The 15064-nt window shown below is 39.4% G+C and overlaps 1 protein-coding gene across 4 annotated transcripts in view; it reads left to right on the top strand.

The window, feature by feature from the left end:
• ehmt1b (euchromatic histone-lysine N-methyltransferase 1b) overlaps nt 1-15064 on the top strand; it is a 38181-nt gene that overhangs the window by 20724 nt on the left and 2393 nt on the right. For all 4 annotated transcript variants that reach the window (XM_052103898.1, XM_052103901.1, XM_052103899.1 and 1 more), the window contains exons 3-25: nt 295-791; nt 1046-1208; nt 1889-2025; nt 2251-2412; nt 2613-2687; nt 2865-2982; nt 3268-3405; nt 4002-4147; nt 4428-4571; nt 4735-4961; nt 5086-5277; nt 5407-5489; nt 5570-5676; nt 5770-5892; nt 6063-6164; nt 6752-6856; nt 7215-7369; nt 10293-10460; nt 10575-10719; nt 10927-11004; nt 12242-12357; nt 12810-12896; nt 14301-14379. In XM_052103898.1, the coding sequence (XP_051959858.1) occupies nt 295-791; nt 1046-1208; nt 1889-2025; nt 2251-2412; nt 2613-2687; nt 2865-2982; nt 3268-3405; nt 4002-4147; nt 4428-4571; nt 4735-4961; nt 5086-5277; nt 5407-5489; nt 5570-5676; nt 5770-5892; nt 6063-6164; nt 6752-6856; nt 7215-7369; nt 10293-10460; nt 10575-10719; nt 10927-11004; nt 12242-12357; nt 12810-12896; nt 14301-14379 (3347 nt within the window). The remainder of the gene's footprint in view (nt 1-294; nt 792-1045; nt 1209-1888; nt 2026-2250; nt 2413-2612; nt 2688-2864; nt 2983-3267; nt 3406-4001; nt 4148-4427; nt 4572-4734; nt 4962-5085; nt 5278-5406; nt 5490-5569; nt 5677-5769; nt 5893-6062; nt 6165-6751; nt 6857-7214; nt 7370-10292; nt 10461-10574; nt 10720-10926; nt 11005-12241; nt 12358-12809; nt 12897-14300; nt 14380-15064) is intronic.

The raw sequence follows: 15064 nt of genomic DNA, 5'->3' as shown, positions 1-15064 counted from the left end.
ATGTTTGAGGCCATTGTGTAATAGCCAATACACACACTTCTGTTGAAACCATGCCTACATCGAATGAAAGATCTTTTAACTTTGGAAAATTTAATAATCCACATTTGGCTGTACAATCAAACTGTTTTTCTCAGTTTTGTTCTCAGCCATGAATGTACTGTTAAACAGTATAGCAGAATCTCTACTGGTTGACTCTGTACCTTTGCACTGTTCTACTTACCATCATATGGCCCAGCCCTAGTTCAATATTATGATTATGAAATCAATCCATTTTGTCTGTTATTTTTTGGTTAGGAGGAGATGAAGATCAATCAGATGGGCGAGCAGATCCTCTCAGAGAGACCACAGAGCTGAATGGGACCCATAAAAACACAGACACAAATAGCACTGAACAGAACCTCTCAGCACAAGGATCGCCAGCACAGTCTTTAACTATGGAGAATGGACTGTTAGCGACTGAGCCACCACATGGCTCCACAGTTGGCAGTAATGGATATATTCTAAGCAAACAGCAGGAAGACACACTATTTGCCCCACACAGGACAAACTGGTCCCCTGATGGAGGTTCCACATTGGGGCCTGGGACTAAAAACTCACCTTCTTCAGCTTCTTCGTTGCAATCGCCAGACAAAGGCTTCTCTAATGCAGATGCAAGGCCAGGACCAAGCCCGAATGAGAGACGGGTGGAAACAGAGACTAAAAATGGCATTGCATCAAATACGCCCCCATCTGTAACAATACACCGTGCACGCAAGACTATGTCAAGGCCGGCCTCAAGCCCAATTCTAAAGGTAATGAGTAGACTGTCAGCCATTTTTAACAGTTCTCAAAAATAATATGTACAGTGTCCTTAGAAGTCTAAATTACATCAGCTGCCATGTAAGCTAATCATAATGCCTGTGTATTCAGCATTGGAGATCCTACGATAACTTTGCATTTTGAGTCCAAAATGCACAAAAAGCATATTGTTTGTTTATTTCTGGTCTTATTTTGGGCCTTCTCATAAATCAGGGTCTTAAATCATGATTTTTGATGTCTCCTTCAGCTTTTAAATAGGGAAAATAAGGAGCCAATTGTGGTGAAAGATGGCAGTGTGGCCACACCAGAGGCAGGGCCACCTCAACCATCTCCAATCCAGAATCACCTACATCAAAGCCAAACCGATGTCTCAGCTGAACTGACCACCACACCAGCCAAGCCACAAACAGGTTACAGACAATATTACCCTTCTTATGCACCCAACAAGTTCACCTCAATTTAGCTTTGATCTGGCATTCTATTTACATTCTGTACATAAATACGTATACACATAGCATCTGTACTACATTTCTATACTACAATTAAGTATGTAGTATAGCCTACATGTATTATGTAATATTTCCAGTACACAACTGATAGCCGCATGATATATTTTCTAAAATGTACACTGCTTACTAATTTGGCCTTTAAATGGGCCAGACAAATTGGAAAATATTGTACAATTATGTGTAAGAGCATACAGGTTGAAATTTTTCCTTTTGTTGAAGATCTTTCAGTTTTATAGAATGGATTCCCAGGCTTTAAAATCTCTTCCACAACACATGTTCACAGGCGCATGATTGCTATGGGAATTTATTCGGCCAGAAATTTTTGAACTGCATTATAAGTAGCTTACAAACATTGACAGGCCTTTTTGGGAATGCAATTTTTACTCACTTTATAGCAAACATCGAAGTTTGCACTCATTCAGATTGAAATGCAGAAAATCCAACTGGCGCATTACAACTTTACATGGAGATTGTTACTTTGTTTTTACAGAGAAAAATAAGTGCTTACTACAGGCTTTATATGCCAGAATGTTGCTCTCTCTATGAATTTGCAGGTGAAAGTAGACCTGTCTCTTTTTCAGTTGCATTCGTGTCACGAAAGAAAAAGAGGAAGATGGGGACATACAGCCTTGTGCCTAAAAAGAAAAACAAAGTATTGAAACAACGCACAGTTCTGGAGATGTTTCAGCAAGTCTCCCAGTCTCCACCCAACCCTCAGGTCAGAGCTCAAAGCCCATATTAATAACATGCCTTTAATAGAGTCATTCTTGACCAAAAGATTAAAAAAAAACTTGACCTTAAATTATCTTTTCTTACTGCTGTAAACTGCATTGATTACTGTGGAGTTTTAAACCTTTCTTGTACCTCTGAGTTGTAACTCTTGAAGCTAAGTTCAAGACTTGTTGCCCTCTGATGGCAATATTTAAATTCTGTTGCTTCACAGCAAACAAAGGAAGCAGTGCACATGAATGGAGAGAGGATGGAAAATGAGTCTGATGGAGAAGAGTCAGAAGAAGGAGAATACACAGAGGATGACGAGGAACTGCCCACAGAGCTTGGAGCCAAATCTTCTCAGGAGGAAACCAGGATAGCTTCATTCTCTCAGGTGAGATTTCCTAAGGGGAGCTTTGGGGACATTTATTTGTGAGTCTGTGAAGAATATCCATTCTTGTCCTTCATGTTGTAAATGTAATTCCTTGATTTTATTTTTTTTTTTTTTAATATCTATATTGTAATTGTGTAGCTTGGCCAGCCATCACATTTCCCAAAGATAAGGTTTTATTCATTTAATTTTTCAATCGCAAGCCTCTTGAAGAAGAACAGGAGTCTGAGGAGTCACCAGATGGTGAGGGTGAAGAGGAAGGGGATGAATCAGACTTGGTGAGTTCCCAAACATTCTGTAATGTCATTACATCATTGAATATTAGAAGACAAAATGTAACCAAGAATCATTCACAGGCAACTAATTAGTTCATCAAGCCTGATTTGTCAACACTGTTTAATTATGTAGTTTTGAAGGCCTGAGGATGGTTCTTAAATTAGTTTTGTCCTTCTCAGAGTTCAGAGTCGAGCTTGAAGAAGAAATGGAAGAAGAAAGTCAAGGGAGACAACGCTTGGCTCCGACCATCTAGAAAACGCAAGAGGAAATTGAAAACAAAGACCGAAGCTCTCTCTGGTACAGAAATACTGTTTTCAAAAAGTTTTATAAATTAGACATTGGGTAACCTGAGCACTCCAGGGTACAGTATATACTTGGGAAATATCCAAGAAAGCTTCTACTTGTGAGATTGCTCTTCCTATTGCTGTTCTTTATCCTATAAGGTCTATTTCCTTTGATCCAAAGAGTTTGAGAATGCATCTTTTCTATAGTACCTGAAATATCTGCTGTAAAGATAAACATGTTATTAGGCAGACTCACACTCTTACAAATGTCTGTATGCCTGGCCCTCCATATTTCCAGGAATGGAGTCCCAGTCTAAATCAGAGAGCCAGAGCTCACCATTGGCCCCTGTTGAGCACAGGAAAGAGTATAAAGAGGTTCCCTTAGTCTCCCTCAACCTGGCGGCACAGGAAGACTTACTGACATCTCAGAGTACAGGTGACCTAACAAACATATTTGTGTTATTTAACTTGGGAAAAGCAATGAAAGATCTTGTAGCTGAAGACAGTGGTAAGCGTTTTGCCTATATAAAGACGTGCATAGGGTGTTTGCTTCTTGTTAAATGTATTGTCATTTTTAGTTAATATAGTTAAAAATAGTTAATGTCTTTTAGGCAGTTTCTATCATTTGAAAATGTTTTCATCCTCTCACACTGCTTACAGCTTACATCTCAGACCAGTCCATCTGATTGGTTTCAAGCTCAGTCTCTTGAGAAAGCGGTATCTGTGTAAAGTTCAGACTATGATTATTGCAGGCCTACATGTTGTACTTGCTGCCATGCTGTCTACAATGAATCATTACTGATCAAATCTCTTAACCAGTGTGGTGCCCCCTTGTGGTCATAACATCTATTGTAGATTCTCACTATTTATCAATCTGATTTCAATTATATGGACCTGGTTATGAAGTAGTTGGTCACCAACCAACTATGTATACAAACTAATGGTCTTTTTAGTAGCACTTTGGGTTTAAATGCATATGTCTGTCTTGTGACGGCTCATAGTTATTAGACTCTTAAGGGTGGAGTTCCTTAGCTATTTCAGGGCCAGGGGAGAGCACAGATGCAGACATGGTTCAAGAACTACCCCTTTGCAGCTGCCGAATGGAGACACCCAAGAGCAGAGAGATCCTCACCCTGGCAGACAGGAAGTGCATGGCAACTGAGAGCGTTGATGGCCAGGTGAGATGGTTCTCCTCGTAAATGTGCATAACAATATGACAGTAGGATTTGCAGCAATGCTGACTTTGTCTGGATATGGTTTGGGTACAAGATTGGGGTATAAAACAAGGTTAGGTGTCCATACAGAAGGTCCTAGGGTTCATCTAATTGCTCCATATGCATGTGGCATCTTTGAGCTTTGTAACATCATGCTTCATGTTACAATGTAAGTTTTTAGTTCTTTCTTGAAAGCCATGGTTCTGATCTCTATTCTGATTGGTTCCTTGTTGTTCTGGGGTAGCTGAGCCGGTGTCAGAGTGCAGTTGTGAAGCACGAGATGATGAGGCCTTCAAACATTGTTCAACTGCTGGTTCTGTGTGAGGACCATCGCACGGGCATGGTCAAACATCAGTGCTGCCCAGGCTGTGGCTTCTTTTGCAGAGCTGTGAGTCTTTGGCTTTACCAAAGAGCAGGTTTTAGGTCTTTGAATTAGATCCAATGAGAGCATGATCAAGTCAACGGCCAAGAAATTAATGATATCTTGAAATTAAAGCTCCAGGGAGCAAGCCACCAAAAACGTATTGTTATTTTCTTTGGCTATCATGTAGGGTACCTTCATGGAGTGTCAGCCAGAGGTGAATATCTCCCACCGTTTTCATCGAGCTTGTTCCTCAGTTCTGAATGGTCAGAGCTTTTGTCCACACTGTGGAGAGGAAGTCAGCAAGGCCAAGGAGGTCACCATTGCCAAGGCTGATACGACCTCGACTGTACCTCTCAGTCAAGGCCCCTGCACCCCCAGCACCTCAGAGGGCAAGGCGGACACCACCACTGGAGGGTATGTGCCAAGCGTTTATAATGGTTTATAAACGCCGAGTAGGACATGGATCAACGTTCTGGTCTTTAGATATACTACCTCTTTGGAATAAATGTTTAGTTTTAAAATGTGATGGTATTTACAGCTCCACTCGACTCTCCGTTCTTGGGTCGGGCAAAGCAGACAGCACCTTGCCAAAACCTCCAGAGACACAAGACACATCTCTGTACCTTGTGGGCTCCAAAACAGGCACCGTGGGAGCAGAAACTGCTACTGCACCTCCAGGACCACCTAAAGAAACTCTTGAAAGTGTCCTGCTGGCTCTAGATGCAGAGAAGTAAGAAAAAAGCTATTATGACCGTTTGATTGTCCCATATCGTCCACACTGACATGGGTTCAATTAATTAAACAAACATTTTAATGTGTAAGGCTCCTACTGATTCATTTCCAATTGTTCTTCTCAAAGACCCAAGAAGCTTCGGTTTCACCCAAAACAGCTTTACATTTCAGCCAAACAAGGGGAGCTGCAGAAGGTCTTGTTGATGTTGGGTAAGAAACTCCTAATCACTTAGTGTGTTGTTCGTGTCATGGTTGCCTGCTTTATGCTGGAAATTTTTCTCTTCCTTCAGTGGATGGGATTGACCCCAACTTTAAGATGGAGAGTCAGAACAAACGCACACCACTTCATGTAGCAGCCGAGGCTGGTCATCAGGAGGTCTGCCACATGCTGATACAGGTACGTGCTAATGCTGGTGAATTCTTCTTTTAAAGGTATACATGGAATTTCTCTGTGGTGCTTGTCTTAAAAATTTGTAATTTTATTCCATAGGCTGGCGCAAACCTTGACATGTGTGACGAAGACCAGAGGACGCCACTGATGGAGGCCTGTGAGAACAACCACCTGGACACGGTGCGCTACCTGCTGCGGGCTGGAGCCATTGTGTCTCACAAGGTTAGCAGCAACACCGTGTGAGGGTTGAAAAGCCAGTCTGATTCGTTCAAATATTCTGTAATCAAATAGTTTTGAGGAACACTTTTGTTTTGTTTACATACTTGGTATGCAACTTCCGTTTCCTGTATGCACTCCAGAAGCACACAGTTCACATCCAGTTTCCTTTACAGGATGTTGAAGGCTCATCATGTCTTCATCTTGCTGCTAAGGCTGGGTATTTTGGCATCGTACAACATCTGCTGTCCACAGGCCTTATAGATATTAACTGTCAGGTAAAGGACTTTCTTGTGCTTTTATCTTATGTCTTGGAAAAAATGGGATTTGATTCCTTGGGATTTCAATGAATCAGTTACACTTCACCAAACATATCTGAGAAACTTTCCTATTTTGACTGCTTCAATAATTAAATGGAATCTAATAATCTAACGATACCTCCAGCGTCCCAATGAAAACCCAGATCACATACTTTAGACACAGTTGTTTATGTCTCCATCCTTGGAATTAATTTTGCAGTGTGAAATTGGTCTCTTTGTCTTGGTAATTTTCTTGAACACTGACAAACTTGAACAAAAATTCAAAGGAATTGCTATAGAGACTTTAAGTACTGTTAATGGTACAGTAATTACATGTCATTTAGCTGTGTAGTTTCCTACATAAGTACATGTAAGAATGCTAAGAAAGGATTTTCCAATGCTTAAATCACATTAAATCAGTAAATATTATGGTTTTGTTGGCATAACAATTTTTGTTTAACAATTAAACATTTTTGTCATAATCTTAAAGGACTGATTTGATTCAGAAGCAATTATCCTTTAGCTTGAGGTTGAGAGTTTTAATGTAGTTGTGTTTCCTGTGCTAGGATGATGGAGGTTGGACAGCCATGATTTGGGCCACAGAGTACAAGCATGTAGATCATGTGAAACTCCTGCTCGCCAAAGGGGCTGACATCAACATCCGAGACAAGGTCAGTATGCTACGTTGGATCCCATTGTTTTCAAGATTCTTGGTGACCAATTTTTTTTCAGTTTTGTATCTAGATCTGTAATCTTCATTTAAGAAAATCTTGTATCCTTTTTCTGGTCACAATTTGGGTTGTAATTTCTGCAATACTAGTGTCACCAAATTGAATTGCAATAATAATGACTACTATAAAACAGTATTTACACTTTTCAGGGAATCAACCTTTAAATGGCTAACTTATAGTTGACTGTGCATATTGAATTGGGGCAGGAGAAACATTTTAACATCGAAAAAATCACCTTTAATTAAAACCACTTGTAATGCAGTGTTTTTTACATTTTGCAACTGTAATCGTCTTTTAGGAGGAAAATATCTGTCTACACTGGGCGGCGTTCTCTGGGTGTGTTGAGATAGCCAAGATCCTGATGGCCGCCAAGTGTGACCTCAATGCAGTCAACATCCACGGAGACTCGCCATTGCACATAGCATCGCGGGAGAACCGGCTTGAATGTGTCAAGTGAGTAAACCTCCACTGGATTGTATTGCTACATATAGATTTATTTACAAATTACCCTTCAATCACACAGGTCCATATTTAGGGAGCCAGACCTCCCCAGGCTCATTTAACAACTTAGGAAAGCCTGATGAGCCTTCTTCCTAGAGGATAACTGTACTGCAGGATTAGATCCATATCCGATGTCTTAATCAGGTGCTTGTGTAGATCCTAATCTGCTTAAAGCTGTATTTTTATTGGGGACTGCACCAATGTTTTGCAGATTTATTGAAGCTGGATCCCAGCAATAAAGGGTTACTCATTTCTAGGATTGTTTTTTTGTGGCAGGTAGTTATAGTGATTGGTTAGAGCCCAGAATTTAATATTGCCACAGAAACTGATGGATTACACATTAATTACGTGGTAATTTGATTCTACCCCTTTGAAGCCTATTCATGCCTTCTAAATTTGACAAAATATACCAAAAGGTGCCATTTGTGCTTAAAGGCATGTTTACACCAAGATTGATGTGGCTGTTTGCCTTGAATTTTCACCACGAACAAGACGTTGACTCGAATTGAGTAGGTCAATTTTCAAAACTCAACCAATAAGGAATGAGAATATCAGATCATGTGTCTGGAACCAGTAATCTGCATCAGAGCTACTCAACTTCAGAAAAAACCTTGTAGACTCAAAGGCTGCACTCTTAATTTTATAGTAATTATTCTATATAATATGTATGTAACATTTTAACATAAATTTTTCTAGTAAAATGTGTTCTAGTTAAAATTATTAATGTTATAGTAATTATTTTATACATTACATATAGCCCATAATTAGGGGTGTAAAGGCCAAAGTATACTTTGGTTGGCCATGTTGCTGATCGCTCTGCGCACAGTATGTGTGATGCAAATTCCATCATCAGCACAGTCTGCACGGCCTGACCATGCACGTCCCTCCTCGATCCGCTTTGTGTGCATCATTGGTACATGCGCCATTTATTGATTGTACTAAATTATCAAACAAAACCGTTTGTATTGCACGTGTTGAAGGTGTTCCTTTTCGCTCACAGTCAGAAAAGTATAGGCCGGGCATGATCCAATCTGGAATGCAGAAAGTACAGTGCTTTCAGAAAGTATTCAGACCCCTTCATTTTTTTCACATTTTGTTGTGTTGCAGCCATATGCTAAAATGCTTTAAATTATTATATTCACATCAATCTACACTCCATACCCCATAATTGCAAAGCAAAAACCAGATTTTTGATAACTTTGCAAATTTATTAAAAATAAAATCAGTGATTTTTTTAGCTGAATAATATCAGCTCTGAATGCTATTCTGAAATGCTGGTTGGCGCTGTTTTGGCGGCACGAAAGGGACCTACACAATATTAGGCAGGTGGTTTTAATGTTGTGGCTGATCGGTGTATTTTTCCAATGAGCTATTAAAATGGGTCTGACACAGATTTATGCTGATGAGGGACTCTCAAGTGAAATTGAGAGCATGCATCATTGATTGACAGACTGCGCATGTGCACATACTTTCTATGAATGCGCGCGCAGGCTGACCTCCGCTCTCATGTAACATCAGCCATGCTCCAATATTGTTTGTTGATTATTTCATTTGTTACATCCTTTTGCTGTTTATTTTCCTTGCTAACTGTACCGTAAACACTCCAGAAATTGGAAACCTCACAATTAGGCTTTTAATAAATGTATTTTTGATGATGAAATCAAAATGCGTGTTGCAAAAGATGCTGCTGTTCTAGATAGACATATGTTTTGATTACAAGGGACTTCTAAAAGCCAAAGCAGTAACAGACAAGCAGAACATATTGAATTGATATTAGCAGCTAATGTTGAGAAATGGGAATGTTTTTAATATAGATTTATACTACACCTACCAATCAGCATTTTATTACTACTTTTGCACTATCACCAGCATTACACTTATTGTAATTTTACTGTATATTATACTGTATCACACTATCACTGTTTTGCATTCAAATGAGTTAAATGTGTTGTTTGTAATACGTTTTATTTTCCATTTAAGCAATGACATATGTTGAATGGGTTGTATATTGCATATTGTTTCATGCATATCGTAATATACAAGGTATTACCAGAGTGCTTATTTGTTTTGATCTTTTTGTGACTAACTTTTTAAATATCTGGGTTCTCGCAATTATGGAAAACATATAAATATCGAAAATAATGATTTCTAGGTCTGAAAACTTTTTTAAATTAAAAAATTTGAAGTTATAGAAATTTCTACAGTGAATATTTCTGAATACCTGAATGATTTTTTTTTTTTTTAGCTATGCTTGGCTCTTTATTAAAAAAAAAAAAAAACAGATATAAATTGAAAATGTTAAATTATTTAAAATTATTATTGTCTAGTTATCTCAAACTAGCGGTTACATAGGCCGATTGGGCTATGCCTACCCAAGATTTTGTTTTATTATTATGCATTTGGTCTCAGACATTTGGCTCATTGGTTGCTTCCACCTGAGAGAGACCCTCCATGCTTTTGTATTGAACAGGAAGTTCTTGCCCCTATTTTGCCATTGCAAAGCCTTTCTATCAAACTAATCGGAGAAGTTAAGTTACACTCCGTTCTCCCATTTGCACTCAGAATGGACAAAAGTGTTAAGAGTGTTTAATTCAGACATTTATTTAAATGTTGCCTCAAGCATGTGACTGAACCCTAAATTATGTATTTATAAATCTCGTTTCTGCTGATCAGAGTGGATTGTGTAGGGTGAGGGGTAATAGTGGGGGTTAAATGCTAAATGTTCAATGTATATATGTTGGGTTTTTTCTTTTTGACATGTCTATGAATCAATAAAAAATTTTAATTGGAAAAAAAAAAAAAAAAGAGTTGGAACCTTGTTCTTTGGGAAAAACATGAATAGCCCTGAAGGATGTCTCTCTTGCTCATATTGTAGTTTGTTTCTGTCGTGGGGGGCTGACGCAACCCTGAAGAACAAAGAGGGAGAGACACCCATGCAGTGCTGCAACCAGAACTCAAAGGTTTGGAGTGCCCTGCAAGCTAGCAAGAAACAGAGAGAAGCTAACAGCAGCCAGACAGCCCCTGCAGAAAAGCTCCTCAACAGGTACAACTACTTCATTCTTATCTCATTATTCTCCAGCTAACAGCACCTAACTCCTTGAGAATTAAAACTTGTTGAGCCTATAAATATAGCCTATATATGTATAACTGTGTTTAGGGACATTGCCAGAGGCTACGAGAAAGTCCCCGTCCCGTGTGTGAATGCGGTGGACAGTGAACCCTGTCCTGACAACTACAAATATGTCCCTGATAGCTGTGTGACTTCCCCAATGAACATCGACAAAAACATCACTCACTTGCAGGTAAACAAGTTCACTCCTCTTTGTTTTGATCACAGCTCTTCCCTATTCTCTACAAAGTGTTTATTGATGCAAAGACAATAAATAATCGACTTGGCACTCTAGACAATGCAGAGTTGGTCAATTAGCTAAGACCAGAGCCCTGCATGGATGATTAAGCTCAGAATGAAGGATAAAGACGGTCTCTAATGGTGTTTCTCCACTTCACAGTACTGTGTCTGTAAAGACAACTGCTCTTCAGCTAGCTGCATGTGTGGCCAACTCAGCTTACGGTGCTGGTATGATCAAGTAAGTCAGATTTTTGTGTTCAACTGAGAATAAAAAACGTGATTTGACATTTATTTGTGATGTTGTACCTTTAAACTTTAAAGAAACTTGGTCAATGGGAATAATTTAGAAACACAAGTCTGTTAATGGTGTTTGACTTGGCAGACATCTCCACCTAGAGGTTGAACTAGCTAAGTACAAATCAGGATGGCTTTGTTCACTCTGCAGGGAAAATCCTTTTTTTTTAGGAAAAAACTGCAAGTTATATGTGGCCAGATCAGATGTATTTTTTTATGTTCAGACTGCAGTCACATTTGCCAGCACGTCCACATTAGTTGTCATTGTAACAATACAAACTTGTGTATGTTTACTATATGTGAGAGTTTAGCAATGAATATTTTTCCATTGATTATGTTTTTCATGAGGGATGCATCCAAATATTAACACATTCTTTACAGACAACGCCTTAAAAAAGGGAGAGGTGGCAAATGCAATGTTTGTTTCTGTTAGGGTTGACAACTGGCTTGTTTTAGATAGGACGTGTACAACTTAACAACTTATTGCACAAAACAAATAATGAAAGAAACATTTGAAATTCGATCTTACCATTCAGACTGAGACACACTAACAAAAATCAGATTTTAAACCACCTAGGAATGTGGCTTGAATCAGGCTTGCAAAAATCTGATTTTGTGTTTTTGTGCTAGTCAGACTACAGGATTTGAATAAACCCCTAACCCTAACTATTAAACCCAGCAACAAAATTCCAGCAACTTATTGTGAGAAGCTTGTGCTACCCAAAACATTTGACCCAAGTTAAACAATTTAAAGGCAATGCTACCAAATACTAACAAAATATATGTAAACTTCTGACCCACAGGGAATGTGATGAAAGAAATAAAAGCTGAAATAAATCATTCTCTCTACTATTATTCTGACATTTCACATTCTTAAAATATAGTGATCCTAACTGACCTAAACAGGCAATGTTTTCTACGATTTCTACAATTAAATGGACTTGTTAAAAACTGAGTTTAAATGTATTGGGCTCTGGTGTATTTAAACTTCAGTCTTCAATGGTAGCAAAGCCCTGGCAACCACTCACACACTCGCACCTTGGTGGCAAGTTTTGCACAGGCAAGCACTGATCACGTTTTTTATTTTATTCAGAAAATGTAATAATCAAGTTAAGTTTAGTGGCAGTAATCAAGTGTACTTTTCATTGTAAGAGATTAAATGTTTTGTGTTTGTTTTTCAGGAGAGTCGTCTGCTGCCTGAGTTCTGCAGTGAGGAACCGCCTCTTGTCTTTGAGTGTAACCATGCCTGCTCCTGCTGGAGAACCTGCAAGAACCGTGTTGTACAGAACGGGCTGAGGTACCTCACATCCACTTAGATTATAGACAATCAAAAGACAAAATAACATTTTTCACAAGTTGGATGGTTAAACAGTTTTAACCCCTTATGTCTGAAAGTGTGGTCCCAAAGCAAATGTGTGATGTCAATGTGGTCAACCGATATGAATTTAAAATGGCTTGGCCAATATGTCAGTCTATCGCTAGTCAGTCAACACATATGGGCTACGTATACACAGCACAGGTTTGCCGAAAATATGGTTGTAAGACTTGAAAATTTGTGGGTGTCAGTTTAGTTTTAGAATGCGGTTGTCACACTCGTAAATTACCATCCTGTGTGTGAATGCAACTGTATTAAGCACTCAAAAAAGGTCTGACATCCGTATTCTGCTGCTGTGTGAACGACACCATGGTGGTGGTTCGACTGTAATATATTACATGAATTGAACTGTTTCCTGTTAAATGACATCTTAGGGTAAGACTGCAGCTGTTCAGGACTAAGAAGATGGGATGGGGTGTCAAGACATTACAAGATATCCCTCAAGGAACATTTGTTTGCAAGTGAGTCTCTTAAATACACCCCTATTTGATGTTCCTACCAGTCTTTGCAGTCAAGATTATATCTGCTTGATTCCTGAGTTAGTTAATGCAGATGTTTGTTTAGGTGTGTCAGTATACACTCACCTAAAGGATTATTAGGAACACCTGTTCAATTTCTCATTAATGCAATTATCTAATCAACCAATCACATGGCAGTTGCTTCAATGCATTTAGGGGTGTGGTCCTGGTCAAGACAATCTCCTGAACTCCAAACTGAATGTCAGAATGGGAAAGAAAGGTGATTTAAGCAATTTTGAGCGTGGCATGGTTGTTGGTACCAGACGGGCCGGTCTGAGTATTTCACAATCTGCTCAGTTACTGGGATTTTCACGCACAACCATTTCTAGGGTTTACAAAGAATGGTGTGATAAGGGAAAAACATCCAGTATGCGGCAGTCCTGTGGGCGAAAATGCCTTGTTGATTCTAGAGGTCAGAGGAGAATGGGCCGACTGATTCAAGCTTGTAGAAGAGCAACTTTGCCTGAAATAACCACTCGTTACAACCGAGGTATGCAGCAAAGCATTTGTAAAGCCACAACACGCACAACCGTGTTGTTCTGCTGTTGGATGGGCTACAACAGCAGAAGACCCCACCGGGTACCACTCATCTCCACTACAAATAGGAAAAAGAGGCTACAATTTGCAAGAGCTCACCAAAATTGGACAGTTGAAGACTGGAAAAATGTTGCCTGGTCTGATGAGTCTCGATTTCTGTTGAGACATTCAGATGGTAGAGTCAGAATTTGGTGTAAACAGAATGAGAACATGGATACATCATGCCTTGTTTCCACTGTGCAGGCTGGTGGTGGTGGTGTAATGGTGTGGGGGATGTTTTCTTGGCACACTTTAGGCCCCTTAGTGCCAATTGGGCATCGTTTAAATGCCACGGCCTACCTGAGCATTGTTTCTGACCATGTCCATCCTTTTATGGCCACCATGTACCCATCCTCTGATGGCTACTTCCAGCAGGATAATGCACCATGTCACAAAGCTTGAATCATTTCAAATTGGTTTCTTGAACATGACAATGAGTTCACTGTACTAAAATGGCCCCCACAATCACCAGATCTCAACCCAATAGAGCATCTTTGGGATGTGGTGGAACGGGAGCTTCGTGCCCTGGATGTGCATCCCACAAATCTCCATCAACTCCAAGATGCTATCATATCAATATGGGCCAACATTTCTAAAGAATGCTTTCAGCACCTTGTTGAATCAATGCCATGTAGAATTAAGGCAGTTCTGAAGGCGAAAGGGGGTCAAACACAGTATTAGTATGGTGTTCCTAATAATCCTTTAGGTGAGTGTAGATTTGAGCGGCAGTTTACTGAATTTGCACACTAATGTCTCATCTCCTTTCAATAGATATGTGGGTGAGATCATCTCTGATGCCGAAGCAGATGTCAGAGAGAATGACTCCTATCTTTTCAGTCTGGACAGCAAGGTATAGCCATCCTTGAGATGTCTTCCTTACAAAATCATACCGCATCCCCTGTCTGTGCCCTTACACAGCAGATTATCTTCACTCCTTCCTCCAACAAGCAAAATCTGGATGTACTGGAATTTTTTCAAAACAGAAGGAAGTTCTAGCATTCTGCCCTTTAGTCGTCTTCATAAAAGTTTGGAATAACATGAAGGTGACTAAATGATGGCCGAATTTTCATTTTTGAAAATGAAATTTCTCTAATCATTTACTCACCCTCATGTCATCCCAGGTGTTTATGAGATTCTGTTTTCTGCTAACTAAAAACAAAGACTTTTGGAAGAATACTTCAGCTCTGCAGGTACAATGGAAGTGAATGGTGACCAAATCTTTCAAGCTCCAAAAATCACATAAAGGCAGAATAAAAGTAAACCATACGACTCGAGGGGTTATAGCTATGTCTTCAGAAGCGATATGATTGTTTTGGGTTCAGATCAATATTAAGTCCTTTTTTACTATAAATCTCACTTTTACACTCTGACGCTTAAGTGAAAGGTGAGATTGAAATATGACCTGCTTCTCACCCAAAGTGACTGCATCGCTACAGAAGACCATTAGAATTGTATGAATCACTTTTATGCTGCCTTTATGTGATTTGTGGAGCTTCAAAGAGTAAATGATGAGAGAATTTTTATTTTGGGGTGAA

This window comes from Xyrauchen texanus, chromosome 34, assembly GCF_025860055.1.
Source record: "Xyrauchen texanus isolate HMW12.3.18 chromosome 34, RBS_HiC_50CHRs, whole genome shotgun sequence".
Lineage (NCBI taxonomy): Eukaryota > Metazoa > Chordata > Actinopteri > Cypriniformes > Catostomidae > Xyrauchen > Xyrauchen texanus.
The sequence above is the reverse complement of the archived record's forward strand: the minus strand, read 5'-3'. Positions and strand labels throughout refer to the sequence as shown.